The following is a 26,738-nucleotide window of genomic DNA, read 5'->3' as shown; positions in this document are numbered from 1 at the left end:
AACGGCGCATCAACCAAGCGCGGCGGGGGAGGGTGATAACAAACACGTGGTGTAAATGCGTGCATTACACGTCATAATTATCACGTGATCTGCACGTGCAAATCGCATGGGTGATTGACGGAATCAAATCCGCGCGTTGCCCGCGGCCCAAAGACAAACATATCAACAACTGTTGCTTGCAACTCACTGTAACATCCCCCACATCCACCTCCCTCTTTCAACACCACATCCACCTTTACAATGTCATCCAAGACCACCGGCGGAAAGGGCGGAAAGGCAAAGACCTCCTCCGAGACTAAAGTCCTCACTACTCGCTCTTCCAAGGCCGGCCTTCAAGTACGTGCACACCCAGTCGCGTCGCCACCCTGTAGACGATGCTGACTTCTGTCCAGTTCCCCGTCGGTCGTATCCACAGGTACGCGCGCACAGTCAACTGTACACCCATCTTCCTGACAACACTGCTAACACGGTCTTCAGGTTCCTCCGTAACAAGAACGCCAACAACATTCGCGTCGGCGCCAAGGCTGCCGTCTATGTCGCCGCTATTATGGAATACCTCACGGCCGAGGTCCTGGAACTTGCCGGTGCGTGCTATGACTCCTCTACCCTACAGCAAGGCTAAAGCATCCTTCTCACAGGCAACGCGGCCAAGGACCTTCGCGTGAAGCGTATCACCCCGCGTCACCTCCAGCTGGCCATCCGTGGTGACGAAGAGCTCGACCTCCTCATCCGGGCAACGATTGCTGGTGGTGGTGTCCTCCCGCACATCCACAAGGTATGTTGGCGTCTTCGCTGTCTTTCGTGTCTGTATACTCACCTCTTTCTCCCAGTCCCTCGTCTCCAAGGTTCCTCAGCAGGCCAAGCTCGCCAAGAAGGTCTAGCTCATGCGTGCGCGCCCCCTTCTTCTTCCTTGGACCGCGCGTGGTCCTGGGTGCTGTATTACCGCCGTCGTTTTTCCTCCTTCTTTTCGCCCCCGCTCGTGTGTATGGACAGTGTCTTCGTTTCGCTACTTTTCCCTCTTTATGCAGCCAATGCAGCTTTCTGCATAGTGTGCTGCGCAAGTGTTTCGTCTTGTTTAGATAGGTGACGGTAAAGTGACGTTTGCCTTCTCCAGCTCTGCGACGCGCCGTGCCATTATGCGCAGTCTGTCCCAGACAAACGTGCCGTTCCACAGTTCGTGGCCGCCAGGACTGGTAGTAAGGGTAGGTAGTCCGCGCTGTTCAATGGCAAACGACGCCGCCGTGGACCCGTAGATTGACGCTGGCAGTTAGCGCGTTTCCCTTGCCGAGCTTTTGCCGTTCTGCACGAGCTTACTTACCTGCGCGGTGGTCGCCGTCTGTTAACAGCAGACCCGCAAGCAGACCACCCATGAATGAGTTGCCGCCGCCCGTGACACCAACGACGTGCGCCTCTTCGCCTGGCTGCCAAAAGGCGGGCACCCACCCCGTCCAGTTGGCCGAGAGGGTAAACGCGCCTTTTTCACCGGCACGCACGACAATGGCCGGTACGGGTCCGGGTGAGGCAGCGAGGTGGCCGTGGAACATGCGTGCACACGTCTCGACGTCCTCTTCGTCCTCGTCGAGAATTGTCTGCAGCTCGAGGTGGTTTGGGCTAACGTTAGTGAGTGGTGTTTTCGCCATCACATACCTGAAAACGGCGAACCTCCGAGCCAGAGCAATGTATGCCGACACTTTTGGTCGTTGATCTGGGGCAGCGGGCTTGTCGTCAGCCATCACCAGAGGATATTGTGAGCTTACCCGAACCAGTGGCTCCCATGCAAGCTGACCCTTCCACCCGTCCCTCCGGCATTGGTCGGCGTCATCGAGAATGTCTCCGGCGCGGCTGATGTCACACACGACGTGGATCCATTCTGGCGGAGGAGACGTGAACGGGCTGGGAGGGGCAGTGTAGTCGTGGGGCCATAGGTGGAGCTGGGGTGAGATGTACTTGAAAGACTGATGTCCTTCGCTGGTCAGGTTGTCAACGGTTGTACTCTCAAGGTTGTACTCTGACAGCGAAACGAACCCAATCTTCCTGCCCGTGTACTGGTTGACAGCCCGAGTGGTTTGTCCGTCGCGCGGCCGAAACCATACTGTGTCGCCCAGGACGTTGAGCTTGTCACGAAAGGCTGGGCTGAGGTCTGGCCCGACATCGGCGATGAAGGCGACGTGGGTTGCTGGGAGGAACATGCGTGCCGAGCTCGTTGCGTAGACTCCCCCACCGCCCAGCTAACGATGACGAGTGAAGAACACGAGGACATTGTATTGAACAATAAGTACGGTGGTGAGTAGGGAGTTAGGCGCGACAAGGAAAGGACGTGATGTCTCAGCATGTACCGTCTCGTCGGAAAACTAGAGTTTACTTACAATCTCGGCGTCTGGCAGCGGGACGGGGTTGCCTTGGTCGTCCCGGACTTCAAAGTGGTCGATGATGAGCATGCCTGGAGCGGCGTCAGCGTGGACATTGTCCCCGTCAGTGGTGCTCACCGAGGGTGGCTACCCTGCCGCGACCTGCGAGGGCCTCCTGGGGAGGGGGTTGGAAGGCGGCCATCCGAGGTTGAGAGAAGGAGGGCGAATTGGGTGGAAATGAAAAAGACCGGGAGCAGGAATGACGTTGTGACAACCCGACAACAAACCCCCGCTCTTGGCTCTGCTGTGAGATGGTGCCGACGCTAGATCCGGCGTGTGGCCGCCGTGTGTCGTTTACACCATCGCTCACTGGCTCTCACTGGCCACTGGCCCCAACAACCAACATCGCCAGACGTGACCCAACACCGCCCTCTCCGACGCCGAAAACCAGCCTCCAGCACACCTCTGACCGGCAACTCGACGTCTCCCCTTTCTGGGTGGCAACAAACGACTCCTGCGGTTCCCACCGATATCTCTCGCTGGCTCCACACTTCCATCCATCCACACACCTTCCATCCATTCTTCTTATCCACCATGCCACCCCTCGCCAAGGGCAAATCCAGACCCCTTCGCGACCCCGCACTCGAGCGCACAGCTGCCGCCATTGCCGCAGAGCGCACACCCCTCCTGCACAACGGGGTGGACTCGGAGTCTTCTTCCACCTACTCGGCAGAGTACACCGTCGACACTCCCGCAACAGGACACTCACATCGACGTACACGGCGCTTTGCAGTGCTTGCTGTGGCCGGATCCCTCATTCTGGGGTTGGCCATATTCATAACACTCATCCTCGTGGCCTCGTTGATTCCCGATAAGACAGACCAGGCCCACCTCCAGTCGGCGTTCAAGTACATCGACCCGCAGGTCGACATTCTCAACGTTAAAGACGACGGCGTGCATGTCAACGTCACGTTCCATGGAGCAGTCGATGTCAACGTTGCCCTGAGACTGGACGACAGCAAGGATGCTTCATGGTGGCAAACCCTGCGTCGGGGAACGGCGCACGCAGTCCTCGGTGTGCTACCAACACAGGCCGTCCACGTCAACGTCCCCGAGGTGCTCCTCTATGCGGCCACAGGAGCCAGCGTTGGTCTTGACAACCTGCCCCTTTTGAACGTGTCTCTCCCCGGCCAGGTCGTCGTCCCACTCACCCACGGCGAGCTTTTACCGCTCTCGATCGAGGCGGTGGGTACACCCGTGGCACCGGTCGGTAAGCTGTGGACATGGGGACAACACGTGTGGGCAAACGGGACACTCGATGTTGTGATCAGCGTGCGCGAGGCCCAGGCATCTGTCCCCGGCGCATGGTGGAGCCAATGGGCGACAGTCACTCAACGCGACCTGTCGGTCCCTCTGCAAATGCCAGGTAAGTCACAATCGCGCCCCCGCCCCACCCGCCTGTCTCCCTGCGCGTGCTGAGACTGCCAAAGTACCCCGCTCCTTCCAGCTCTAACGGCCCAGTGCCTGCCGTACCCAATTTCCCCCCACCCGGCCGGCCTCTCAACCTCACGCGACTGGTGACACTTCACGAGTACGCCTTGTCCAACAACGCGGGCGGTATCAAGATTGCAGCCACCGCTTCTGTCCCCAACCCATCTCTCCGTTCCGTCCCGTTTGCCCTTCCGTTTGCAATCCTCGTCGAGGGGACGACCATGGCCCAGGTAGTCGCCCGTGCGTCGCGAGTGACTACCAGCACTATTGAAATCCAGCTCAGCGGAGACGTGTCCACGCTGGCCAACAGCGAGCCCCTCAACAACTTGCTCCAACACTACCTCCGGGGCGAAGGTAGTCCCATCACCGTACGCGGCCATGGTGCGATGCCACATGGTTACGAACACTCCGACATCCCGCCCCCATGGGTCCTGAAGACGCTCCCCTCTCTCTCCGTTGACCTCGAGTTCCCTGGTCCTAACCCCAAACCCGAGATTGTGAAACAAGTCACCATCGAGGGAATGAAGATTGGTGAAGCCAACGGCCAGATGATCGCCAGCGGGACCGTGGTCGCCGACGTGGAGTTGCCACGCGGGTTGGAGCAGATTCATATCAACGTCACCGCCATCAAACCAGACGTCATGGTATCGGATGGTGTTGAAGATGACCAAGGGGGCGACGAGTACGACCCCGAGAACCCCCCGCCAAAGGCATTTGGCCGCATCTCACCCGACGTCTTTCTCAACTCTACGACTGAGCCCGGTACGGACCCCAACCGACCAGACATTCTCATCGTTAGAGCACCTTTTACGGACTTGGCACTCGATGTGCTCCCCGGGCGCGACGGCATCTTGCGCGGCTTTGTTAGCAAAGTCGTGTTCAAGGGCGGTGCCATGGCGGGCATAGGTGGGGTGGCTGACATTGAGGCCGATCTGTTCAGTGGTGGTTTGCTCCAAGTCGGCGGCCTGCCTGTGCATGGCGAGTTCTGGGTTAAGCGCTGAGAGGGAGGGGGGAAACGCTGTACATTGTCCGTCTGTAGAAGCATTGCATGTTGTGTCACCGTGAGCCACACGGTACAGAGTCGGTCCGAGCGAAGACTGAAACGAGTCACCACGCCCACTGCCAGTCCATCGACCGCACATCACTGGTGGATTACTCAATTTTGTGCACACAATAGCTGCCGACAAGCCTTTTGTCCAGTGACAGGACACGTAATGCACTGGGAGCGTCACGCTGTCGGGCTGTACGGCTGTCCTCGTCGCGGTGGGGGGACACAACAGCCACCGAAGAACAATAGGAAACAATTAACAATAGAGCCAATGCCACGTGGGGGGTGCTGCGGGAAATACCAATTCTCACCTCCCATCTGTTATCATACCCAAGCGGAGCCCCCATTGCTGTGGCTTGGGCTGGGGCTGGGGGGCGATGCGTGCGTGCTGTCGTGCCGCCGGCTGTGGGACCAAATGCTTGCCAGGAAAAGGGAAACGGTGGGCGGGAGGCGGGGGTGGACAGAACAATAGGTCGATCCGGTTCTCGCCGGGGTTCGAGAGACGCCGAGAGAAATTCGCCGTCGTCGTGCCACCGCCGCCGCTCGCCAGCCTGGAAATGACGTCGCGCGCGAACGCCAGAGCGCGAAGGGGTGTCGGCCCGGGTGCCTGCGGGCGGGACATTGGGAAGGGTGCTAGAGGACAATGGTGCGGCGGGGGATGACAGCCATGTTGCGTCCACTGGCCGACCATTGCAATCATTATTGTGTCGAGAGGGAACCAGGCGCTTCAGTGGGCCGGTGTGGCCGGGAATCACTAACTGTTGTTGTTGGCTGTACCGCGAGGCCTCCCGATGCGTTGCGTGCCGTGCTCACCGCAGCTATAAGAGACGCGTTAGTCGACGGCGTCTCACCCTCCATTCCAACAACAGTAACCCAAACAGCCTCACCACCACCACCACACACCACCACTCCTCATCCCCCAACAGAACTTGTCAACAATGTTCCCCGCCATGTCCCGCACTGTCGCCTCGGCCGGTCTCCGTACCATCCCCCGTGCTATGCCCCGCGCCACTTCGCTCTCTATGGTTGCTCGTCGCAACGCCTCGACTGCTGCTGGCAAGAAGGTCCCCCAGGGCGCGGAGGAGTTTATGCCTTTCATGAAGGGTGAGTCGGAACATGTTTATGGCCTGCTTGATCATACGCTGACATGTCCTGTAGCCTTCCCAGTTGATGTTTACCCACTCGTCGCGGTCGTCACTGTCGCCTGCACCGGTTCCGTCTACATGTGCATCAAGCACCGTGAGTACTTTGGTTTCCTTGAGGCAACTTCAGAAAGCTGACCCTTCAGTGACCACCGACAAGACTCTGCGCCTCAAGCCCTCGGGCGGCAGCCACCACTAGGTTATTTGTATCGGGTATTAGCATTTAGAAGAAGGACGACAACACGAAGAGAGACATCAGAGCAGAGGCCCCACACCCGTGCATGTATATTTTTATGAGGCATATAACACAAAGGAAGCAGTGGAGTGGATAGGGCCGCAGCAAAGGCGGCAGTGTCGAGTTCCTCCCTCTCATAATCCTTTACGGGCCAGCTGACACGGATTGGCTCGGGCCGTCTCCATCAGACAGACGTTCCCAGCCAGGAGGATTGAGGGCGGCTCGAGCGTAGCGGTCGCAATCGATCCACCACACATTTCGGGGCGAAAAAGTGCCACTGATTCGGGGGGAGAGCTTTGCGTGTCTTTCACACCTCGCGCTTCTGTGTACTTGCTGAGCCAATTCGTGCCATAATAACATTCCCCGGGGGTCAACTCAGCGATTAAGGCCGTCATGCACTAGGGAATGTCCTCGTTGTCCTTGTCGGTGGAATCGAAGCAGACCTCATGGAGTTGGATATTAAATAATATTTCGCACCTCCCTCCATTCCTCCTTGTCTTGTGGCGATCCTCTCAGTGGGGGACCTGGGCTGTGTTGAAGAGAATTCAAATGGAGATCATGGTCGCCCTTGACTAGGCCTCATTTGGACATATCCACTTCATCATAGCTCACAGATCACCTACGAGTCCTAGAAGGTCATAATCATCATACCTAATGGGTACAACATTGTGGGTTTCGGGAATCGACGAGAACCCACCGCCCCTACCCGCTGCCACTTCAACAAGAGTGTGAAAGAAGAAGATCTATCGATCTATTGGCGACCGTTAGACATCAGGGACGCGTGGAAGAGGACCGAGGAGGAATTGCCTGCCAACATCGGCCAATTCCGACCACACCGCGATGTCATGTCCCATGTAGGTTTTGGTCAGCGTCCCTTGCCATTCTGAATCTGTTCTTGTCATGGTTCTGTATTATCAGCCAATGGTTCTCTGATGTATTGTGACAAGAAACCTCCCGGACTGTACCGGAGGCGGAAAGCCTGGAACCCGGTCTGTTGAATGAACACAACTCAACTAGCACTCTCTGGGGGTGTTCAGGTCTCTGGTCGGGTTTCGGACATGCCTGGTGGCCTGAAACGCATGCAGGTGGCAGTGATGACGTTGCCAGAAGCTTTCGTTCGCTTTGGGAGCCGCGAGTCAGCTGCTCAGAATCATCACGAGTGTTGTCACGATCACTGCACAGCCTCTCGGCCCAGGGCCGGGTATGCTCCGAGGGAATGGAACAAGCTTAGTTGACAGGTCCCACCTATGCCTAACATCCTTCGGAGCCGACATATCGGCTGCATCGTTCGGAACGGGCATTGACTTGTGTCGTGGAGCGCGTCAGGTGTACACGTGTGCTTCAGGAATGCGGCGCGGGTGTTGGGCCGTCGTGTGCGTCTTCAGCGGATCTGAGGGTAACGTCAGAAGATCCCCGGTTTTGGTAGTCGAACCATAAATGACCGATGGGCATGTTGTTGCTTTTGAGACCCGGCAGTGGACCCGCTTGGCTCAGTCTCTATTTAGCACACGCTTGTATACAGCGCCGAGGCTGTGCCAGTGTACTGGCGTCCCAGTCTCTCACTTGTCTCTCACTTGTACCGATGAGAACCGACGAGAACCAACAACATCAACTTCTTTTTGTGAGACAGGACTGTACCGCCTCGGGCGTCCTTACAAATAACGTTACGACTGCAAGTGACAAGTGACTCTACTCCCATCTTCTCGCTCACCTTACTCCAAAACCATGAAGTTCTTCCTTGTTGCAGTCCTCTACGCCGCTCTCGCCTCGGCTGCGTTTGTCAGGATCCACCCGAACGGCAACAACAACAAGTGCGTCGGTGTTGTTCCCAACGTCCACCAGCACCTGCGGGGCGTCACCATGTGAGTATCTGCTCTTCCTTCGGGGTCGACGCGGTGACCAACAAATATTCTCAGCCAGACGTGCAACAGTAGCAACCCAGACCAGCAGTGGAACATCAACTGTGGCGCCACGTATGTTTACGGTGGCATTGGGAGCATCAAGTTTGGCGACAACCCGTCGTACTGCATGACCGGTGGCGAAGGTGAGTCTTCTCGAGTCAGCAGCCACCCTTTTGCTGTATCTAACTTTGCGTCAAGGCCTCACGCACACCTGGACTGGAGGTGGCAACGGCAATGGCATCTCGTTCCAGTACTGCGCGCAGGGCGACATCGGCCAGTCGTGGTGGTACACTGACGACGACCGCATTGCCATCGAGGGCAAAGGGTTTTGTCTTGACCTGACAAACGGCGACTTGACCGATGGCAACATGCTTCAGCTCTGGCAGTGTTCGACTGGAAACACGAACCAGATCTGGACCACGACCAAGGTCTAGGCAACAGTCACCCTCCAACCCGCGCAAATCCAAAACCAATCCAAAGCGTACCCCAAAACGAAGTGACGGACAATAGCGAACAATGAGCCCAAATGAGCCCCAGGACAATGATGTTCCGTGTATATAACATTTGAATTGCGTTCAAGCATGGCCACCCCGTCCATGCAAACATATGCATGTCCCTTATGAGCGTCTCCATAGAAGGCCAAAAGGCCATACCATACGCCGGTCGGCCCGCCACAGCATGCAATCAAATAAAACACACGTCATTTTTTGGCTGGGGCGATCGGCGCTCGCTGCTCGCTTCGTCACTGAGTGACGCGTTGGCTGTTGGGGGTCGCCGGTCGTCATCGTGCATCTTGTCGTCGCTCCGTCTCCCGTCTCTCTCTGTCTCTCCCTCTCCTTCTTCTCCGCAACAGCGTGTGAGTCTCTCATACTATTTCCAGCAGCAGCTGACATACATAGATTCTAGAGCACAATGGCCCAGGCGCAGCAGCCGCAGGGCCTCCACTCGCTCAGCACGATCCTGTAAGTTGAACATCTCTCGCGTCGTCCGCACAGCAACTGACCTCGGGCGCAGGAAACGTCTTGAAGGTGGGTTATCTTTGCGATAACACTTGCAGTGCATACAAGTGTGGACTGTGGCGCTCGCTTCTGGGCTATTGTAAACATGGACGCACCACATGTCTCTGCCCTCTGCACGGCACCGTTAGCTAACTCGTTCAGCCGTTACGTCCCGCCTCGAGGACGTGGCCATCTCGCAGCAGTCGGCCGCCGTTAGCGCGTCCCTCCGTACTCCTACTGGCGGCACTCACGACGGTCTCGCCGGCGTCATCGCCCCTGCCGGTGCTGGTGCTGCTGCCGGCGCAGCTGCGGCTGCAGCGACGGACGCATCCAAGTCCGGTGGTGCTCCCCCTCCTCCTCCCCCTCCTCCGCCTCCCCCTCCCCCCGTTGTCGAGGAGGAGACTTTGACGCCCGCGGTTCAAGCCTACACCACTGACATTGTCGATGGCGCGCTCGCCGAGTTTACTGCGGCGGCCCAAAAGGTCGGCGGTCCTGTCGAGGAGCACGTAAGTTGCTGTGGCAGCCAGCTGGCCCGAGTTTGATTACTCTGCTCACACCACCCTAGTCCAAGCTCGTTCCCAAGCTCGTCGACGCTCAGTATGCCTACCTCAAGATGGCGTCTGGTGTCCAGAAGCCTACCGGTGCTGCCCTTCCCGGCCTCCTCAAACCCCAGGCTGACGCCATTGGCGCGATCATGGAGGCCAAGGACAAGCTTGGTCGCACCAAGGAGGGCCGTGACTGGGCCGAGGCTTTCAGCGTGCTCGCCGAGGGTGCCGGCGCATGGGGATGGGTGCAGGTTGAGCCTGCCCCGGCACCCTACGTCGGTGAGATGAAGAATGCGTCGCAGTTCTGGGTCGACCGTGTCATCAAGCGTCACAAGGACGCCAAGCCCGACGCTGTTGCTTGGGCTCGCTCATTCACGGGTCTCGTTGACGCGCTGCAAAAGTATGTCAAGCAGTGGCACACCACCGGTGTCGCCTGGAACCCTCAGGGGCCCGTCCCCCCTGCGACTGTCCCCTCGGCCACGGCTCCCCCCCCGCCCCCTCCTCCCCCCGCTGCTGCTGCTCCCTCGTCGGGTGGTGGTGGCGGCGGCACTGCGGCTCTTCTCGCCGACCTCAACAAGGGCGGTGCCATCACCTCGGGCCTGCGCAAGGTCGACTCGTCGATGCAGACGCACAAGAACCCCGAGCTCCGCGCCGGTGGCACTGTCCCTGACACTGCTCAAAAGACATCGCCGCAGCGCGCGTCCCCACCCCCCATCAAGGCCAAGCCCTCGGCGTTTACCAAGCAGCCGGCCAAGAAGCCCCCAAAGCTCGAGCTCGAGGATGGCAACAAGTGGATTGTCGAGTACCAAGAGGACAACCGCCAGATTGAGATCACCGACACTGCGCTGCACCACACTGTTCACATCTTTGGATGCAAAGACTCGGTTATCCGCGTCCACGGCAAGATCAACGCGGTTACGATGCTCAACTGCAAGAAGACGTCGCTCATCGTTGACGCTGCCGTTTCGAGTCTCTCGATCACCTCGTCCCCGAGCTTTGAGGTCCAAATCACTGGTTTGGTACCCACAATCCAGATTGACACGACCGACTCGGGTCAGGTTTACTTGTCCAAGGAATGCCTGGACACGGTCGAGATTATCACTTCGAAGACTTCGGCGCTTAACATTTCCATCCCCACCAGCGACGAGGGCGACTACAAGGAGACCCCCGTACCCGAGCAGATGAGGTCCAAGGTCGTCAACGGCAAGCTCGTTACGGAGATTGTCGAGCACGCCGGTTAAAAGGACGTATATACCTGTATGCAGTTGTAATGAGGGGCGGTAACGTGAAACGTGTCCGGATCACGAATGCATGATGGTGGCCAGAAGTGTATCTCTACTTGTCTCTCTTGTTCTTGTCATAGCTACAGGCATCCCTCTGCTCCTAAAGAAACTCTCCAAAGTCATTCTCTCGCGTTTGATAACTCCCGCTTAAACTGCACCTGCAGCGCGGAAGAGGCTGACCTTCTTGTCGTCACCAGCGACTGCAAACTGCTTGCCCGGAGCCAGCGAGCCCTCATACTCGGCCTGCCAGGCAAAGCCCCACACCTCGGCGTCCAGGTTGTTGGTGCTCACACACGAACGCTGGCCCACGTCCCACAGCTTGACCGTAGAGTCTGCGCCACTGCAAAAAGTGTCAGCTACACATTTCGACGTTGGCGAATAGCCTTTGACTCACCCGCTGCCCAGCAAGCGGCCATCGGGGCTCGCAGCCATTGACAGAACCCATCCGTTGTGACCCTGCATGATGGCCACGGCTCCTTCTCCTTTGGCGCCCGAGGTGCTTCCAGCGCGGACGTCGTGCAGGACAATACGCGCATCGTCGGCGCCAGTGTACAGCCACTGGCTGTCGGGCGACCACGCAAGCGAGCGGACGGTCATGGCGTGCGCAGAGTATGTGGCCACGACCGACTTGGTCTCGACGTCCGCGACAACGACGTGGCCGGTCTCGAGTCCGACGGCGACTTGGGTTCCGTCGGGGGACTGCGCGTTAGTCTGTGGCTACATGTTTTGGGTCACTTACAAACTCGACAGCCATGCCAAACTTGCCCTTGACAGTGTCCACTACGCTTCCCGAGCCGGACAGAGCATTGCTGGGCCCAGCCTGGGTGGCCTGCTCGCCATCTTCGTCTTGCGTCTCGGCGTCGGCGGCTTCGAGCGCAGCCGTGTCAATGGAGCGAATGGCGAGTTTGGAGCCACGTCCAGTCCATGCCCAGCACGCTGCAGTGGGGTGGATCGCAGCAGCGTACGCCGCGAGCTCTGCAGAGAGCCTGTCAGTAACGTCGCTGTTGGCGCCCTCGTTTGGCAACTCACCACTCTCGCCGGGAGCGACGCCTTCACGGCCCGTCTCGACCTTGCTGCTCAGACGACCACGGCCGACGTTGACCAAGGCTGCGGTTCCATCCAGGCTAGCGGCGAGGGCCCATTTGCCGTCGCGCGTGGACGTGAGCGAGCCGACGGCGAGCGGGAGGGCCGGCAGCTCGTTGAGGGGCAAGGCCAGGTCGGCGGGGTCGTGCAGGCGGACAATACCGTCGGCACCGCCAGAGACAAGGCGGTCACCGGCCCATGTCAGTGCCCACAGAGCATCCTTTTGCACTGAGAAGGGTTAGCATGTCGGTTGTCAACAGAAGGCGGGGAAGGCAGGGAAGGCGGCGACTGGGGGAACGCAGGAGGTTGTGGGCGGATAAGCACGACATACCGGGTGTTGTTTCTTGTGGGAGGTAGACGAGAGACTGTATGTTAGAGAGACCTGATGCGGCGAGCTCACCATTGCTGTGGCTGTTGATTATGGACGAGTGGATGATGATGGTTAATGATGATGATGTCCGTTCGAAACAACATGAAAATGGCCACAGGCGCGCTAACGGTGGAAGGCGCGCGACATGCGACGACCTCCACTTGTTCGCCGTCGATGCCGCCGGTCCGACGCCGGTACGCCGGCGAGGAGTGAGGAGTGCATGAACGACAGTGACGAGCAGTGTTTGCTGCATTGTTCACGTATCTCACACACACACATCTCTTTAGCAATGCCCTGGCAGAAGACATTGTGGGTCCCCATGGGCTGACCGACTAAGTGGCTCATCATCTCTAACACCAGCCGCTTGCCGTTCCACAAGAAGGGCATGCACCTCGTCACCCGCGACGTCGTCCGCGAGTGCGAGGAGGGGCTCAAGGACGTCAAGATCGGCATCTTCACTCTTAACTGTCTGCACACGAGCGCCGGTCTGACGGTGAGTACGCGATCATGTGTGTTGCTGACGACCAGGTGAACGAAAACTGCGACCCGTGAGCCACATCTAGTCCCTCGATCCCTCTCCATCTGACGCCCAACTGCAGCTCGGTCCGCACAGGTATGTCATCTAGATGGCTGATGATGGCTTTCAGCTGACACCTCACAGACATGGACATGGCTTTGGACCGTATCGTCCCAGAGGACTTTCCGTGGGAGCACACCGACGAGGGACCCGAGTGAGTCCACCGCTCTCCTTCATGGCGCAGCTCACCCGTCCGCAGTGATTCAGTGTCCCACCTCAAGACCTCGCTTGTGGGCAACAGCATCACCCTCCCCATCTCCAATGGCAAGCTTGTCCTTGGCACATGGCAGGGAATCTACCTGGCCGAGTTTAGGGTATGCCTGAGCCACAAGCCGATATGTTGCTGACAGATATAGTACTCGGGCAGCGGATGGGGCGGTCGTGAAGATGGGCGAAAGGTCGTTGCCACTATCCTGTGAGTGAATTTTGCTCCCAGGCTACCACTGCCACTGACACTGCAGCCCATGATTGTATATGGTGATGAATAGAATAGAGCGCACCTCCTCTGGGAGTGGCCTCGTGATGTACATTTGCTGCGGCTTGGCTTCCTGCTCCCCTCTGCCTGGATCCCTGGCCGCGTCTATGGGCTTGCAGTTGCAGTCTTCTGTTTCTTGGTCCGCGACGAGACCTCCTCGGCTGCCGCGGCGCGTTCCTACCTCTTGGCCGTCTTCTTGCTCCTGTTGACCGGAGCTGGCACTTGTCCTTCCCAAGTGACTCGACCATCGCCTTGCCACTGGGCCAGGAGCCACTGGCGGCAGTCGTCTGCGGTTGCTGATGGGTGGTCAAGCTGCCACTCGTTGATCGCGCGCATGATGACGGCGAACAGTGGGCTGGGCTTGATCTCTAGCAGAGCCTGCACTTGCTTGCCCTGAGAGTGCGTCAGCAAAACTGAAACAACACACGAGACAACTTACATCAACAATGGGGTGCTGGTCAATAGCAGCTGGCAGACCGAGCTCCTCGATGTGGTCGCGGAACCTGAAAAATGTTGAAAGAACCTCGTCGTGCTCGCTGGTCCACATACCCTTCCAGGTGGGGAGGATGCGCATGACAACGGCCCATACAAACGACTGGCACCAGGGCCGGACCGCCGTGTTCTGGAGAACTATACCGATACGCGAGCGGCCTTCGAGCGAAGGGTCAAGCATCTTGGCAGCGTCAAAGAGGTGTGCGACACCATTACGGTGCTCGGTACTGAGCTTGAGTCCCTCTGCCATGATCGCGGAAACGGCAGGGACTGGCTTTTTGCCTGGAACCTCTGCGTCGCGGTAAGGGCAAGTGGCGGCAGCAAGCCAAAGCAGCTCGGTACCCTCGCCGGCACCTCGTTCAATGGCCGCGTGGAGAATCTCGGCGGCGGCAAGGGCCTCGGAGCGGGGGTGAGGAGGTGGGACGGAGCAGGTGAACATGGGCTCGTGCAGGCCGAGCCTGTGGATGAGCTGGATGGCGAGGAGGGGGTTCTTGTGCATCATCTTTGTAGTCTCGATACCGACGCGCTCTTTGGACACTTTGGACTGGAGCGCGGTCTGAATGTCGGCGTCTTTGATGGCGGCCTCGACGCTGGGCTCAATGGCGAGGTCAAACCTGCTGGCAAAGCGGACCGCACGGAGGACACGGAGCGGGTCGTCCAAAAAGGTCTGGCGTGGGGGCAAGGGAGTGCGTGCGACCTTGTTCTTCAAGTCTTCGAGTCCATGACGAGTCCAGTCTTCGACCTGGCGCGAGTGGACGTTGAAGAAGAGCGAGTTGAGGGTTAGGTCACGGCGCTCTGCGTCCTCCAGTGGAGTGCCCAGCTGGACCTGGTCCGGGATGCGCGAGTCGCTGTACGTCTCGCTGCGGAGGCCCACAAAGTCGCACTCGAGGTCCATTACGCGCGTCGTTCCCGTCTCCAAGTGTTTGCTCTGCTCGGGGTTGGCGGCGACACGTCCAACCGAGCCCGTCGTGACATTGTGGGCGTGGAGAAAGTGGGCAAAGTCGACGGCAAACTGGTATCCCGATGTGGTAGAGAGCGCGACATCAAGGTCGTGCGAAGGCAAATCCAGCAGCTTATCGCGTACCCACCCTCCTGCGATGCGGCACTCGATGGGCGGCTGGAGAGAACGGGCAAACTGGTCGAGGAGTTGGACAAATTTCTCCTCCTTGTCGTTGAGGTGGATCGAGCCCGGCGGCGCGTAGAGGGGCGATGTGGCTGCGGTGGACGAGCTCATCATGCGTGGCCGGGCTAGACGGGTGTAGGCAATGGTGCAGCTACGGAGGGTGCGTAGCATGCAATAATAAAAAAGAGAGGAGATGCAGAAGCCAAACGGTTGCAAGAACACGGCACAGTCCGTGTTAAAACGCAAAATGCGGGGCTCGGAATGCGGGTCAACGTGTAATCAGATGGCGAGCAACCCACGTCTCTCAATGTTGTTCACTGCACACCACCCACTGGACCACACCATCCCCCACCATGAACGAGCACAACCTCCTCATCGCCCTAGACCGCATCAAGTTTTACGCACGCGATGCTTTGGTCACTGTCACACAGGTCCGTAACCATGCTACTAGCTACCCCACACACCATCTGGGGTCTCGGAACAACCACTGACACCGCTCCAGTGTATCTGCAGGCCGTGAGAAACTCGGTCCCCCGGACACCCAGATGCATGGCTAACGCTCCAGCGACGCGACGCTCAAGATCAATGGACGCCAGTTCAAGGTTGAACGCCTGCTGGGCGAGGGCGGCTTTTCGTTTGTCTACTTGATCCGCGACACGTCGAGCGGCCGCCTGTTTGCCCTCAAAAAGGTCATCATCATGACTGGGCAGGAAGGTGTCCAAGCCGCCATGCGCGAGATTGAGGCCTACCGTCGTTTCCGTCACCCCAACATTATCAAGCTGTTCGACTCTGCTGTTGTACAGGACGAGTCGGCTGACGGCAAGATCATTTACATGTGCGCAGCAGCGGCAGCAACATCAGCACAGGCTGGCTCCATGGCGCCCGTGCAAGCAAGGCCTTTTACTGACGGCCACACAGGTTCCTTCCTTACTACACCCACGGCAACCTGCAAGACCTCATGGCGCAGGTATCGGTGACTGGAAACCGCGTCGAGGAGGACCGCTTGCTGCGTATGTTCCACGGCACGTGCCTTGGGTGAGTGGTGGTGCTTTTTGCTGTGCAGCAGCAGCAGCACACACACCCTGGCCAACTAGCTAACCACATGTTGCAGCGTGCGCGCCATGCACCAGTACCGCCTCCCTGCAGTCAACGCGACATACCCGCCCCAACGCGATGAGGACCCCCTCATGCCCGACGAGCTTGTGTTTGACGCGCCAGAGGACGAGCCTGGACAAGTTGGCGAGCTGGTCCCCTACGCTCACAGGGATATCAAGCCGGGTAACATCATGCTCGCCGACGACGACACGCCGATCCTCATGGACTTTGGCTCAACGATCAAAGCGCGCATCGAGGTTACCACTAGGCAACAGGCGCTGCTGGAGCAGGACATTGCGGCCGAGCACTCCACCATGCCATACCGCGCACCCGAGCTCTTTGACGTCAAGACGGGCAAGACGCTTGACGAAAAGGTCGACATTTGGTCTCTCGGGTGCACCCTCTTTGCCGTCGCATATGGATTCAGCCCATTCGAGACGGACGGCAGCTCGCTTGCCATGGCCGTCATGTCGGGCAGGTACCGACACCCGGGAGGCTACTCTGAGCGTCTGACCAAGCTCATTGACGCCATGCTCGTTGTGGACCCAGAACAACGACCCGATATCCAGCAGGTAAGAAGACCAAAACAAAAGAGAGAGAAATTACACAGATACAAGAAAATACTTCTATTGACACTCGCCAGGTCCTTGATCTCACCGAGGCCGCCATGCGCCATTCATAGTCCCCAATAGCTACCGCCAGAGGAATTCGCGAGCGGGAGAGTGCTGGATTGGGAAGCGGCTCGGCCCCGGATTGATGCCTCCACGGGACTGGGGATAGGTTGAGTAGACGAATGGGGCTGGAGCAGGAACAGGAGCAGGAACCGGACGAGCAGCTCCAGGCGGGGAAGGCCGCGCTTGACGAGCCATGTATTGTGTAGACCGCGAGCGAGCGAGAGATGGGTGTTGGTCAAAAAACGGTGGTGGCGGTTTAGGCATTGGGCTGTGCGCGTTGCCGCCGTTCTGGCGCTGATGCTGGCGGACACGGCGTCGACGATCCATCTCGTGTTGGATTTGGACGGCAGTGTACTCGAGGTCCATGTCCTCCAGCGTCCGCGGGTTGAATACGTCGAGCTCGTCCAGGTTGGCCCTCCGGCCGAACGGTGTATCCAGCGTACCAAGCGGCGGCTCCCAGTCGTCAACGTAAGGGGAGCGACCCGGGAAGATGAACGGCGGCGCGTTGTATGAGGGCGGGCGACGCGGAGCCGATGCCGACTGACGCCGCACATGCTCGCGTGCACGTTCACCACTGCGGGCAAACGACGCTTGGGCAGCCTGTGCGGCTTGTTCTTGTGCAGCAAACCAGCTGTCATGGTCGAACCCCTCCATGTTATTGCCACGGGCGTGACCACCGGGTCCCATCCGCTCCGCCGCCATCGGCCCAAACCGCCGCAGGTAGTCGTCGTGGAAGCGAGCCTGTGCGTGCATCTGAACCATTTCCTCCCAAGTCCGGGGTCCGTTTGCCCTGGTCGCAGAGGCTGGGTGGGGGACGGGGGAGGCCTGTTGGAGGTCATACTCGGCGCGTTGCTCGGGGTCGGACAGGATATTGTAGGCGACTGTGGGCCATCATCAGTACCAATACAGGGTCACAGGAGCCGCCGGACGGGTAAAATGATAACAACCACCCACCTGCAATGCACTTGAACCGCTCCGTGGCTGCCTCGCGGTTCTTCTCGTCTACCTTGTCTGGGTGAGACTCGAGTGCGAGCGAGCGGTATGCTTTACGGACTGGGAACTGTCAGGCTATTTTGTGTCTGCTGCTGCCGGCCCTTGCCACTCACTCTCTACTGTTGTTGCCGCAGTGTCCACTCCCAGCACCTCGTAGTGAGACCGTGTTGGGGTCATGGGATCTGGTGGGGGTCTTGATGGCGAGGAGGATGGCGACGGTAGTGGGGGTAGCGGGATGGGTGGATGTGGTGGGATGGCACCCCCAAACGGAGGAAAGAGGGGAGGAGGAGGAGGGCCTCGAAAGAAGAACAAGCTAGGCCCAGGCGGTGTAGGACCTCCTGGAGTGACGATGGGGCGATGGTGGAGGGGGTGGAGCATGTGGTGGTGCGGGGGAGGACCTGTGGGTGGCCGTGGTGGATGCTGCTGCCTCATCATTGTTGTTGTTGGTGCGGTGGAAATGAGACAAAAGCCAAACTGGGTGTGACCTGGTGTGTTTCAGTACAGTCGACGAAGGAGGGTTGACGCCACCACCAACAGCGTCAACGAAGAAGCGAGGCCGCACTGGCCCCCCCGCGGCCCCCGTCGCAGCACCAGGCAAACTTCGGCCACACATCGCAATCTGTGGTCTGTACATACATATCGGGGGAGCAGCTACTGCTTTGCGTGGACGCGACTTGCCGCCAGAGTTGGCAATAGAGTTTACACCAGAAAAAACAATCACAGCGCGACGATAACACTCGGCAACCAAAATGACAACCACAAACCGACAGCCACGACGCGTTCCGGAATGGGCCGCGGTGGGTCGACACTCGGGCTGAGCAGGTGAAGTGTGATGAAAATGCAATGGAATGCAGCAAAGTGGAGCGTAGCAGGGCACAACCCATTGACACTCGCACGATGGCACGATGGACGTTGATGACATCGAGAGAGAGAGGTGTTGAAGTCACCCCCCCATATATGTTTCCGCGCGGGGTGGGTGCGTCATTTGCTGCAACCCCCCCTTGGTCCTCCATTCCACTGTCGACATCCTCATCATCACCCTCCAAGCTCCAAGCATGCCACCCGCCAGCCCCCACATAACCATCCTCTCCCCCCAGACCAACACCTCGGTCCACTCCCATCTCGTCATCATCATCGGACAAGCAAGCCCCGCACCTCCACAGGGCTCGTACGTCACCGTCACAACACCTGCCCAGCTCCGGTACAACTTTCCAGTCCACGCTTCGGGCAGGTTCAAGGTCGTCGCACCTCTTGTCCCCGGTCCCAATGCACTGCACTTTAACGTTGGCGGCGTGACTGCCGACCACATGCTTGCATACGAGCCCCAGCCGAACAACCCCGCCATCGACCTCGTCATTGTCGCCGGCCGCGACTCGCCCCTGCGCTTTGACGATGTGCGCCCTACCACCCTCGACGATGCGGTGCGTCGCTACCGCATGGCTGCATACCTGTGGCAAGCATACACGAGCGAGCAGATGACCCGTCACGGGTTTGGACCGCGTACCTTTCAGTTTACAGAGGAGCGCGGCAACGACACGACGGTCGGTCCGCCAGGCAGCCTAGGCCCACAGGCGAGCGTCGCCAAGATTACGGTCGTGCGGAGCAAGCGTACAATGGCCGAGATCCGTAACACCAATCTTGCACAGCAGAACAAGCATGCCCAGTCAAAGGAGTCGCTCTTTGACATTGCCGGCAACGCTGTCAAGGAGGCTCCCGAGTTCTCGGGTGACAAGCTCAAAGGTCGCCAGTTTGTCGCCCTCATCATCGATGCGACACACACTCGCGATGGCCTCATCACGGGCCATGCTGCGCTGGGTGGAAACATTGGGGGCAACCCCTTTGCCATCTTTGGCTCCCACACCTGCTTCTCGTGGCCAACCTGTGTCGACGAAATTCCCCAGGCGTTCTTGAGCCAACAGCCCGTCGACACGCGGTACTGCGGCATCGACTGCGAAGGTAAAGTGTACGGCATGGCTGCCAACGTCGGCATTGGCGCCATGATGCACGAGGTCGGCCACTCGCTCGGCTCACCACACCAGTCGTCTGGTGTCATGCTCCGCGACTACACCCGGTTGCACAAGAGCTTCCTCGCCGTTGACGCCGACGACAACAACGAGTGCGCGTGGCACCGTCTCGATGCTCTCCGCTACGTCGGCCACCCAGGCTTCGCTTCACCATATGAGCAGTCAAGAGGCATTGACGCAGCCCGACAGCCCATCCTCCTCACTGCCACTCACGACATGCTGCACGTCTACACCCCAACGTCCCGCATTCTGGCCATCGAGTACCGTATGCCCGGCAAGGAGACGGCAGACACGTTCACCGACTTTACGACCCAACAGAACGGGCCGCCCAACTCACACTCGTTCCAGCGCCAGTACCTCGACAGCAAAGGCTTTGACCGCATCACCGTGCTCACCACAGACGGCGGCAGGCTCAACGACGTCCAGCTCAAGGACACCATCGGCATGTACCCAACCCGGCCTGGAGTCGTGCGGACCAACGAGATGGGTCGCCAGAACGGAAACGCAGTTACCATACCCGTCCCGCCCAACCTCAACCGTATCCGAGTCCACGCCGGTATGGCACTGGATGGCGTGGAGCTCTTCCCCGGTGGACTCATCTTTGGCAAACGAGGCGGCCGCCCAGCCGACTTCAACCTCCAAGGCGGAGAGTTTGTCATTGGTTTCAACCTGCGCTACGGCGCTTGGGTGGACGGTATCCAGGTCGTCACTAACCAGCGCGTCAGCCAGTGGTTTGGTAATGGGACCGGCGGTGGACCAGGGGAGGCTCGTGTCCCGGCTGGATACAGATGGTCGGCCATTGTCGGTCACGTTGCCGACTGGTGCCAAGGTATCGGGTTTGAGTTTGAGCCTGCGCAGCACTAGGCTAGCGATAGGACTGGTACGATGTTGTTGCATAGAATGAGCGGTATACAAGGCTACAAAAATGTTCTTCTTTCTTTCCTACTTGGCAACACACATTCTCTCTCTCTCTCTCTCTCTAATTCTAAAGTGGGTGAATCAAATATTCGGCGACAGCCAGTCATACTTGACCCATTTATCAATCGCACTTGCCTCACCCATGACACCGCGCGCCTCGGCCCAGACCCACAGCTTGGCCATAGCCCAGATACTACCGGTCTGCACACCGGCCATGGCTTCACGCGGACCCATCTGCCTACCCAGTTGGCGCAGGATGGGGAGAGCAGACTTGAACAGGTCCATGTCCGGGTCAAGCTGACGTCCAATTCCTTCCAAAAGCAAAATGGAGAGTACAGTGTTGACAAAATCGCCCTCGAGCTTGACGTGGTGCTGACGGACAGCGACTAGGACGTCGGTCAGGATATCCGAGATTTTGATTTTGGCAAGCGAAAAGGTTTTCGACTTCACGCTCAAGACTAAATGTTGGATCTTGAGCGCAAACGTCTCCTCGTCAATGGCCAGGTCGGGACGACGGCAGCGTTCCACCATGAGCTTTCCGGCGCGGTAGCCGTCAAACTCGGCGACGGCCTGGAACAGGTCCAAAAAGTCGCGACGGTTCTTCTCATTGAGCGAGGTGACGAGGCCAGCGTCAATGAACACCAGCTGCGGCGCGTACCCTTCATCGCTGAGCTCGTCGAGGCGTTCAAGCCACTTGTCCTTGTCGTGCGCAATGTCCTTGAGCTCGTGGACCAGCTCGACGGCCGAAATCGATTCCATGGGGATGGGCGATTCCTGCGGGGGCAAGTTTCGATGCAGGCGGTTCAGGAGCGGGCGGATAATGTGGGTGGTACCGGGCTTGATGAAGCGGACCATGATGTTTCCAGGGTGGAGATCGCCGTGGGTCCAGTTGTCCAGCAGCAGCATTTCAAGAAAGGCATCCAGACCATAGTTGGCAATCTTTTCGTCGTACGGTCCGCCGCCGTTGCGCAAAAAGTACTTGAGCGGGAGAGCATCCTCAAATTCTTCGATGAGGACTTCGCGGCTGGCAAACGTCTGGCTGTCGTCGCCAACCTTGATGGGGCGGGGGAAGGTGACAATCTTGCCGCGGTGGGAAAAGTTGCGTTCGAAGCGATACAAGTTGGCGGCCTCGACGCGCAGGTCGAGTTGCTGGTTCATCATTTCGCCAAACACGAGCACCTCCTCGGGCAGAGAGATCCACTCCATACCGGGGAAGGCGTTGACAATGTTGGCGAAGATGGACATGATGGCAATGTCACGGCTGACGAGCTTTTCGACACGCGGGTGGAGAACTTTTACAGCCACAGTGGTCACGAGGCGCTGGTCACCATTTGTCTTTTCGGCAATCTCGAGAGCAAGAGTCTGGGCCTCGGCGTCACTGTGCGCCCAGACAGAGGGACGGAGTTTGGCACGGTACACCTGAGCAATGGCACCACAACCAATGGGTGTCTCGTCAAACTCTTCGAAAATGTCGTCAAAGGACACGCCAAACGACTTTTCGATAACCTTCTTGGTGTACTTGAACGGGTGCGGGTCGTTGTTCGAGTGGAGCTTGGACATTTTCTGACAAAGCGGAGCCGGGAACAGATCGGTACGTGATGCCGCCCATTGAGCGAGCTTGATGAATGACGGGCCAGCGTGTTCCATCTGGGCAACGAGGAAGCCATACCACCACACAGCGCCCCAACCTTCTTCTTGCTCTGCCACCGGTTTGCCAGGGCGGCGCCTGGGTGTAGAGCCCACGAACAGCATCGGGGCCGTAATGATGACGGGGCCGAAGAGGATCGCAAGATGAAGGAAGCGCACGAGAGTGAGGAAGGGCTCGAGGATGTAGGCGTTCAAGACTTGGAGGACGGAATAGTGGGGCTCCTTGGGCGATGAAACCAGAAAAGGCTCGTCAGATGGTGGCTCCTCCTCGTCATCGTGAAGGGGGATTAAGGGGATAAGATCGGGGTCGAGGGACTCGGTGCGGAGCTCATGGCGGCGGAAATAGACGATAGTGCCCAGACCCACGCAAGCAAAGATGAGCAGGCCCTTGCCGCCGCCACCAGCGTGGTGGGAGTCATGGGACATGGATCCGCCAGATACATTGTCGCCGCCAGAGTGACCGCGGCCGTCGCCTTGGCTTGCACCAAACGAGCCAAGAGACTTGGATACGTGGTCTCCAAACCGCGAGGTGACGTTCTGACCCGATGTCAAAAAACTGTGACGCTGGGGTGGTCCACGCGCCTCGAGGTCCTTGATGTCCTGTGCCCGCTGCTCAATTCCAGCCCACACCGCTTGGCGCAGAGGGTCGCCGCGGATACGGTTCAGCTCAACTTCGCGGGTGATCTTGGGACGGCGGGCGGGAGCCGGGGCCTGGGCATTCATCTTGAAGATCAAGTCATTGATAGACTTGACACTTGCGTCGTGGAACTTTTCCTCCCGGGCCTCCCATGTCTCGTCGCGATCTGGAATGGCATGGCGGGGTGGTAATGGGTGCAGACCGTGGGCGGAGAGGACCGAACGGACGAGGTGGCGAGTGTATGAATCAAAGAGCATGGTGCGGAACGACGACAGGTTGGTGTCGACGAGGTTTTGCATCTCGATCCACGGAGGAAGGGCCCCTTGGCGCTTGATAATGCGGTTCCTGGGGCGTCAGTACTGGACCCATCGCACCTGGCACTCACATGAAGACCTCTGCAGGCTCAAGAGTTGGGTTCCTCATCTCTGGGTCGTTGACGAGAGGCTTCCCTCGCCCCTGGACATGTTTGAAGTGTCCGTTATCCATTGCACGCTGGATTCTGTCCTCAACGAGACCAGTCCACGCACGCATCCCGCTCGCGCCGCCCCTTTGGGCGCCAAGAACACTCAAACCCCTCAGCTGGCGGTTGCCGCGGAACGTCGATCCGACATCGTCGTCGTCGTCTTTGCCGCCGTCTGTGAGGTCGCCGTCCTTGACTCCCAAGTGGTAGTCAAGCGCGCCCTCTCTTGCGCCGTCAAGCCTTCCTTGGAGGCGAGCAGTTCGCCTCGCCTGGCGATTCTTTTGGCGTGTAGTGCCATCCGCGTTTGGCGACAGGCGGAGCTCGAGGTCGCTAAACAGGTTCTCGACTTCCTGGGTGGACTCGAACGTGCCCCACTTGACTCTTGGCGCATCGACGACCTCCTGGTTGTCGCCCGTATAAGTCGCGTGCCATGGTCGGTGAAGGTGCGGTGGAATGTTGGTACGGTGGGGGTTGATGCCTTGGCTGTCCGACCGGAGGGGAATAGGAGCGGACCCATCAACCTCATAGCGAGGTTTGACAACCGGCTCCCGCGGGCTCATGTCGAGGTTGACCATCCATTGCGAGATACGTTTGTCGGCCGAATCGGACTTGATTCCTTCACCGGTACGATGTGGCTTGTGTGCATCGACAAGCATGCGCAAGACCGCATCATGTTGAGACTCGTCGCCGGACCAGACGGGGCCTTGGGATGCGACGAGGTGGTCTCTCGACCGGTCCTCGGATGGCAAACGAGCCTCTTCTTCTGCGGCCTCGGCGAGGAGCTTTGCCGCGCCCGTGAGAGCTGCTGGCCTGGGCGTTGTTTTTGTGGTGGTATCGGGAGACCGTGTACCGGTATGGTTTGCCCTTGCTGCTATCCATCTTGAGGAGGCGAGCACAGCCCGACTCCGTAGAGGCAGCATGGTGGAGCCGAATGGGGTGGGCGATATGAAAAGGTGACGGAGAAGAGGACGATCGGATGAGAGGAGGCACATGAGAGGCGGGGCGCGGGTTTGAGAAAACGTCGTCATAACCAATAATTACGTAATCTCTTTAGTGGCCAGCAACAGGTTACGTCAACCGCAAACAACAACAACAACAACAACAGGTCATTGACTGTGTCAACAGCACCATCGCACACACCATCCCGCTTCGTCTTCCTCCTGGTCAAGTATTCCTGCATTACCCCGCATGCAGCGTCTTCCGTCTTCAAATAATACACGACCCTATCTCGAGTCCCTCAGCCACCACAGCCACCACCGGCCTCGTCCTGGCTCTTGGGCTCACACCCTTGTCGCCGCCAGTGCGGCCTTCGACGCCAGACATCTCGGACACGGCCTTGGCGCCTTTGAGGACGCTCTTATTGCGCAAGCGAGTGCTGTAGAGCACGAAATTGAGCGATATGAGGCCCACCTAAAACAGAAGCTAGACTCTGCTCTCCATGGACCCGTCGAGGAGTGTGACCGCTCGATTGCGATATACCCCAAACTGGACCTCACGTCACTCGACATTTGGGACGGCATACCGTATGAGGAGGGCTCTCTCCAGAAATTGATCATCGCCGAGTCGGCCATACTCAACTCGGACGGCAATCCTGACAGCATGAGCGCGTCATCTACACCGGCATCCTTCAGTGTGCCATGCGGCACAACAACTCCCACGTGGTACCGGCAATTACTATCGAGGTCGAGTCGGCTAGGTCGTCGTTTTCCAGGCCGTTGGACGATGCCGACTTTATGTATCGCCTCCGGAAGGCGGCCCTCCTCCTGCACGCAAGCAGAACTGGACCGAACAAGGACTTCACCCCTGAAGCGAACCCGCGGGAATCGCAGCCTCTTCTCGTATGTTACGGTATTGATTCCGAACTAACAGGCGCAGGAAGCTGGAGACGAGGGCCAGGAGTTGAACGATCTGGTCACTGCAGTGCCAGTTGTGGTGGATGTGCTCAATAATATTTGTGACATTCCAGACGTTTTCGCTACGCGGCTGTTGTTCGAGTACAGCAAACCAGGCGACACCGGGTTGTTCCGATGGGATGAGTTCGCCCCTCCTCCTGGCCATCGGCAATCCTGGCTGGACCAGCTGATGCGGATCGACTTGCGTGAAAAAGCAAGGCTGGGCTTGGCGCAGACGCTCATTTATTCTCTGTCCTCGCACGCGGCCTTTGGAGCTCAATTTGGTGTCTTCGTCTGCTGCACTCGTTTCGTACGAGTATTCACCTGCCAAGACACAATCCTTCTCGACCTCTTGCTTCCCGAGGGAGAAATGGGCGTCTCCGACCTCCTCAAACGTTTGGATCTTGCCGATCGACTGCCCCACGACTTCCTCCTTCCCGAAGCGATGCCGAACGCCTGGCGTCGCTTGAACGCGGATTCCATTCAAGTGTATCTCAACGTTTTTGCGGCGTCATTCGCGCTCAACGACCAGATCACATCTGAATGCCTACGAAGGCCAAGCCCCCTCAGCCCCTCCCGCCTATCGGCTCTGTTGAACACGATAACCAAGTTGAATGATGGCTTGGAACCTCATGCGGATCTTGTGGCTGCAGCTCGTGAGGTTCTGGTTCAGGCTCTGGCTCTGGCCGTAGCTGCCGTAGCTCTGGCCCCCGCTCTGGAGGTTCTAAACGCCGTGGTAACCTCCCTCCACATGACGCCTCTCCATCCGGCGCTGGTTCGGGAGACGAAGCCTTAGGTCCACACGACGCCTTAATGGCCGACTTTGGTCTGGACGAAGACTTACCTCTTGGCGCCGAGGCAAGCACATACTCTCTGTGGAATTCCGCTCGCCACCGCCGCGACTTTGAAATTCTGCTTCGGGCACTCAACGCGAACAACCCTCGGATCGTTATCATTTCGCCTGCTCGCATGGACGAGTTCCTGCGCGAGGCAGGCAACGACATGTTCTCCGAGGCAACGGACACGTCAGTCACGGCGCCAGTGTGCGACTCCCTCCACACCACACCAGTGCGCTCGCCCTCAACCTCGACTTGTGGCTCGTCTCCCGTGCTGCAACCACCAGAGCGACCCACAGCCGGTCGCGCAAGCGACCGCCGCGCCAGCTCCAAGCACATGGAGGACAGCACTTTCACCCAGACAAGCCTGGACAGCGTTGTACTGAATGCCTAGGGGGCGCGAGTATGGAGTGGACGGACGTCAGAGAGAAGAGACAGAGAGACAGAGAGA

General features: G+C 58.7%; 14 protein-coding genes across 14 annotated transcripts; 9 read left to right on the top strand and 5 right to left on the bottom strand.

The window, feature by feature from the left end:
* Positions 1 to 240: 240 nt before the first annotated feature.
* Positions 241 to 881, top strand: HTZ1 (histone H2A.Z; the record flags this gene model as incomplete). The annotated part of the gene is made up of 5 exons (XM_028624122.1): positions 241 to 336; positions 393 to 415; positions 478 to 584; positions 639 to 775; positions 831 to 881. The coding sequence occupies 5 exons, from the start codon at positions 241 to 243 to the stop codon at positions 879 to 881; spliced, it is 414 nt and encodes a 137-aa protein (XP_028475194.1).
* A 194-nt stretch (positions 882 to 1,075) lies between these two features.
* Positions 1,076 to 2,550, bottom strand: EHS24_008819 (uncharacterized protein; the record flags this gene model as incomplete). Its single annotated transcript, XM_028624121.1, has 6 exons — positions 1,076 to 1,260; positions 1,319 to 1,611; positions 1,648 to 1,718; positions 1,758 to 2,228; positions 2,367 to 2,440; positions 2,487 to 2,550. 6 exons carry the CDS (start codon positions 2,548 to 2,550, stop codon positions 1,076 to 1,078), a joined length of 1,158 nt encoding a protein of 385 aa, XP_028475193.1.
* A 392-nt stretch (positions 2,551 to 2,942) lies between these two features.
* EHS24_008818 (uncharacterized protein) lies at positions 2,943 to 4,840 on the top strand (the record flags this gene model as incomplete). Its single annotated transcript, XM_028624120.1, has 2 exons — positions 2,943 to 3,774; positions 3,870 to 4,840. The coding sequence occupies 2 exons, from the start codon at positions 2,943 to 2,945 to the stop codon at positions 4,838 to 4,840; spliced, it is 1,803 nt and encodes a 600-aa protein (XP_028475192.1).
* Positions 4,841 to 5,825: 985 nt separating this feature from the next.
* Positions 5,826 to 6,228, top strand: EHS24_008817 (uncharacterized protein; the record flags this gene model as incomplete). The annotated part of the gene is made up of 3 exons (XM_028624119.1): positions 5,826 to 5,991; positions 6,046 to 6,126; positions 6,176 to 6,228. 3 exons carry the CDS (start codon positions 5,826 to 5,828, stop codon positions 6,226 to 6,228), a joined length of 300 nt encoding a protein of 99 aa, XP_028475191.1.
* Positions 6,229 to 7,989: 1,761 nt separating this feature from the next.
* EHS24_008816 (uncharacterized protein) lies at positions 7,990 to 8,599 on the top strand (the record flags this gene model as incomplete). The annotated part of the gene is made up of 3 exons (XM_028624118.1): positions 7,990 to 8,126; positions 8,181 to 8,308; positions 8,364 to 8,599. 3 exons carry the CDS (start codon positions 7,990 to 7,992, stop codon positions 8,597 to 8,599), a joined length of 501 nt encoding a protein of 166 aa, XP_028475190.1.
* Positions 8,600 to 9,077: 478 nt separating this feature from the next.
* On the top strand, positions 9,078 to 10,949 carry EHS24_008815 (uncharacterized protein; the record flags this gene model as incomplete). Its single annotated transcript, XM_028624117.1, has 4 exons — positions 9,078 to 9,127; positions 9,180 to 9,193; positions 9,326 to 9,669; positions 9,729 to 10,949. 4 exons carry the CDS (start codon positions 9,078 to 9,080, stop codon positions 10,947 to 10,949), a joined length of 1,629 nt encoding a protein of 542 aa, XP_028475189.1.
* A 189-nt stretch (positions 10,950 to 11,138) lies between these two features.
* Positions 11,139 to 12,403, bottom strand: EHS24_008814 (uncharacterized protein; the record flags this gene model as incomplete). The annotated part of the gene is made up of 5 exons (XM_028624116.1): positions 11,139 to 11,331; positions 11,386 to 11,690; positions 11,731 to 11,966; positions 12,021 to 12,302; positions 12,373 to 12,403. 5 exons carry the CDS (start codon positions 12,401 to 12,403, stop codon positions 11,139 to 11,141), a joined length of 1,047 nt encoding a protein of 348 aa, XP_028475188.1.
* Positions 12,404 to 12,733: 330 nt separating this feature from the next.
* On the top strand, positions 12,734 to 13,489 carry EHS24_008813 (uncharacterized protein; the record flags this gene model as incomplete). Its single annotated transcript, XM_028624115.1, has 8 exons — positions 12,734 to 12,753; positions 12,805 to 12,937; positions 12,973 to 12,992; positions 13,044 to 13,057; positions 13,106 to 13,175; positions 13,221 to 13,335; positions 13,378 to 13,436; positions 13,483 to 13,489. The coding sequence occupies 8 exons, from the start codon at positions 12,734 to 12,736 to the stop codon at positions 13,487 to 13,489; spliced, it is 438 nt and encodes a 145-aa protein (XP_028475187.1).
* Positions 13,490 to 13,673: 184 nt separating this feature from the next.
* On the bottom strand, positions 13,674 to 15,222 carry CCA1 (CCA tRNA nucleotidyltransferase, mitochondrial; the record flags this gene model as incomplete). Its single annotated transcript, XM_028624114.1, has 2 exons — positions 13,674 to 13,889; positions 13,936 to 15,222. 2 exons carry the CDS (start codon positions 15,220 to 15,222, stop codon positions 13,674 to 13,676), a joined length of 1,503 nt encoding a protein of 500 aa, XP_028475186.1.
* Positions 15,223 to 15,464: 242 nt separating this feature from the next.
* EHS24_008811 (uncharacterized protein) lies at positions 15,465 to 16,888 on the top strand (the record flags this gene model as incomplete). The annotated part of the gene is made up of 6 exons (XM_028624113.1): positions 15,465 to 15,542; positions 15,614 to 15,627; positions 15,677 to 15,946; positions 16,030 to 16,146; positions 16,223 to 16,778; positions 16,850 to 16,888. 6 exons carry the CDS (start codon positions 15,465 to 15,467, stop codon positions 16,886 to 16,888), a joined length of 1,074 nt encoding a protein of 357 aa, XP_028475185.1.
* Positions 16,889 to 17,136: 248 nt separating this feature from the next.
* On the bottom strand, positions 17,137 to 18,050 carry EHS24_008810 (uncharacterized protein; the record flags this gene model as incomplete). Its single annotated transcript, XM_028624112.1, has 4 exons — positions 17,137 to 17,148; positions 17,190 to 17,761; positions 17,835 to 17,933; positions 17,987 to 18,050. 4 exons carry the CDS (start codon positions 18,048 to 18,050, stop codon positions 17,137 to 17,139), a joined length of 747 nt encoding a protein of 248 aa, XP_028475184.1.
* An 878-nt stretch (positions 18,051 to 18,928) lies between these two features.
* On the top strand, positions 18,929 to 20,761 carry EHS24_008809 (uncharacterized protein; the record flags this gene model as incomplete). The annotated part of the gene is made up of 1 exon (XM_028624111.1): positions 18,929 to 20,761. One exon carries the CDS (start codon positions 18,929 to 18,931, stop codon positions 20,759 to 20,761), a length of 1,833 nt encoding a protein of 610 aa, XP_028475183.1.
* A 135-nt stretch (positions 20,762 to 20,896) lies between these two features.
* On the bottom strand, positions 20,897 to 24,438 carry EHS24_008808 (uncharacterized protein; the record flags this gene model as incomplete). The annotated part of the gene is made up of 3 exons (XM_028624110.1): positions 20,897 to 23,444; positions 23,485 to 24,369; positions 24,410 to 24,438. 3 exons carry the CDS (start codon positions 24,436 to 24,438, stop codon positions 20,897 to 20,899), a joined length of 3,462 nt encoding a protein of 1,153 aa, XP_028475182.1.
* A 309-nt stretch (positions 24,439 to 24,747) lies between these two features.
* EHS24_008807 (uncharacterized protein) lies at positions 24,748 to 26,681 on the top strand (the record flags this gene model as incomplete). The annotated part of the gene is made up of 4 exons (XM_028624109.1): positions 24,748 to 25,220; positions 25,271 to 25,397; positions 25,435 to 26,107; positions 26,173 to 26,681. 4 exons carry the CDS (start codon positions 24,748 to 24,750, stop codon positions 26,679 to 26,681), a joined length of 1,782 nt encoding a protein of 593 aa, XP_028475181.1.
* Between the last annotated feature and the right edge of the window lie 57 nt (positions 26,682 to 26,738).

The sequence above is a fragment of the Apiotrichum porosum genome (genome assembly GCF_003942205.1).
Source record: "Apiotrichum porosum strain DSM 27194 chromosome Unknown scaffold_8, whole genome shotgun sequence".
In the NCBI taxonomy this organism is placed as follows: Eukaryota; Fungi; Basidiomycota; class Tremellomycetes; order Trichosporonales; family Trichosporonaceae; genus Apiotrichum; species Apiotrichum porosum.
This window is presented reverse-complemented; position numbering and strand designations above follow the sequence as displayed.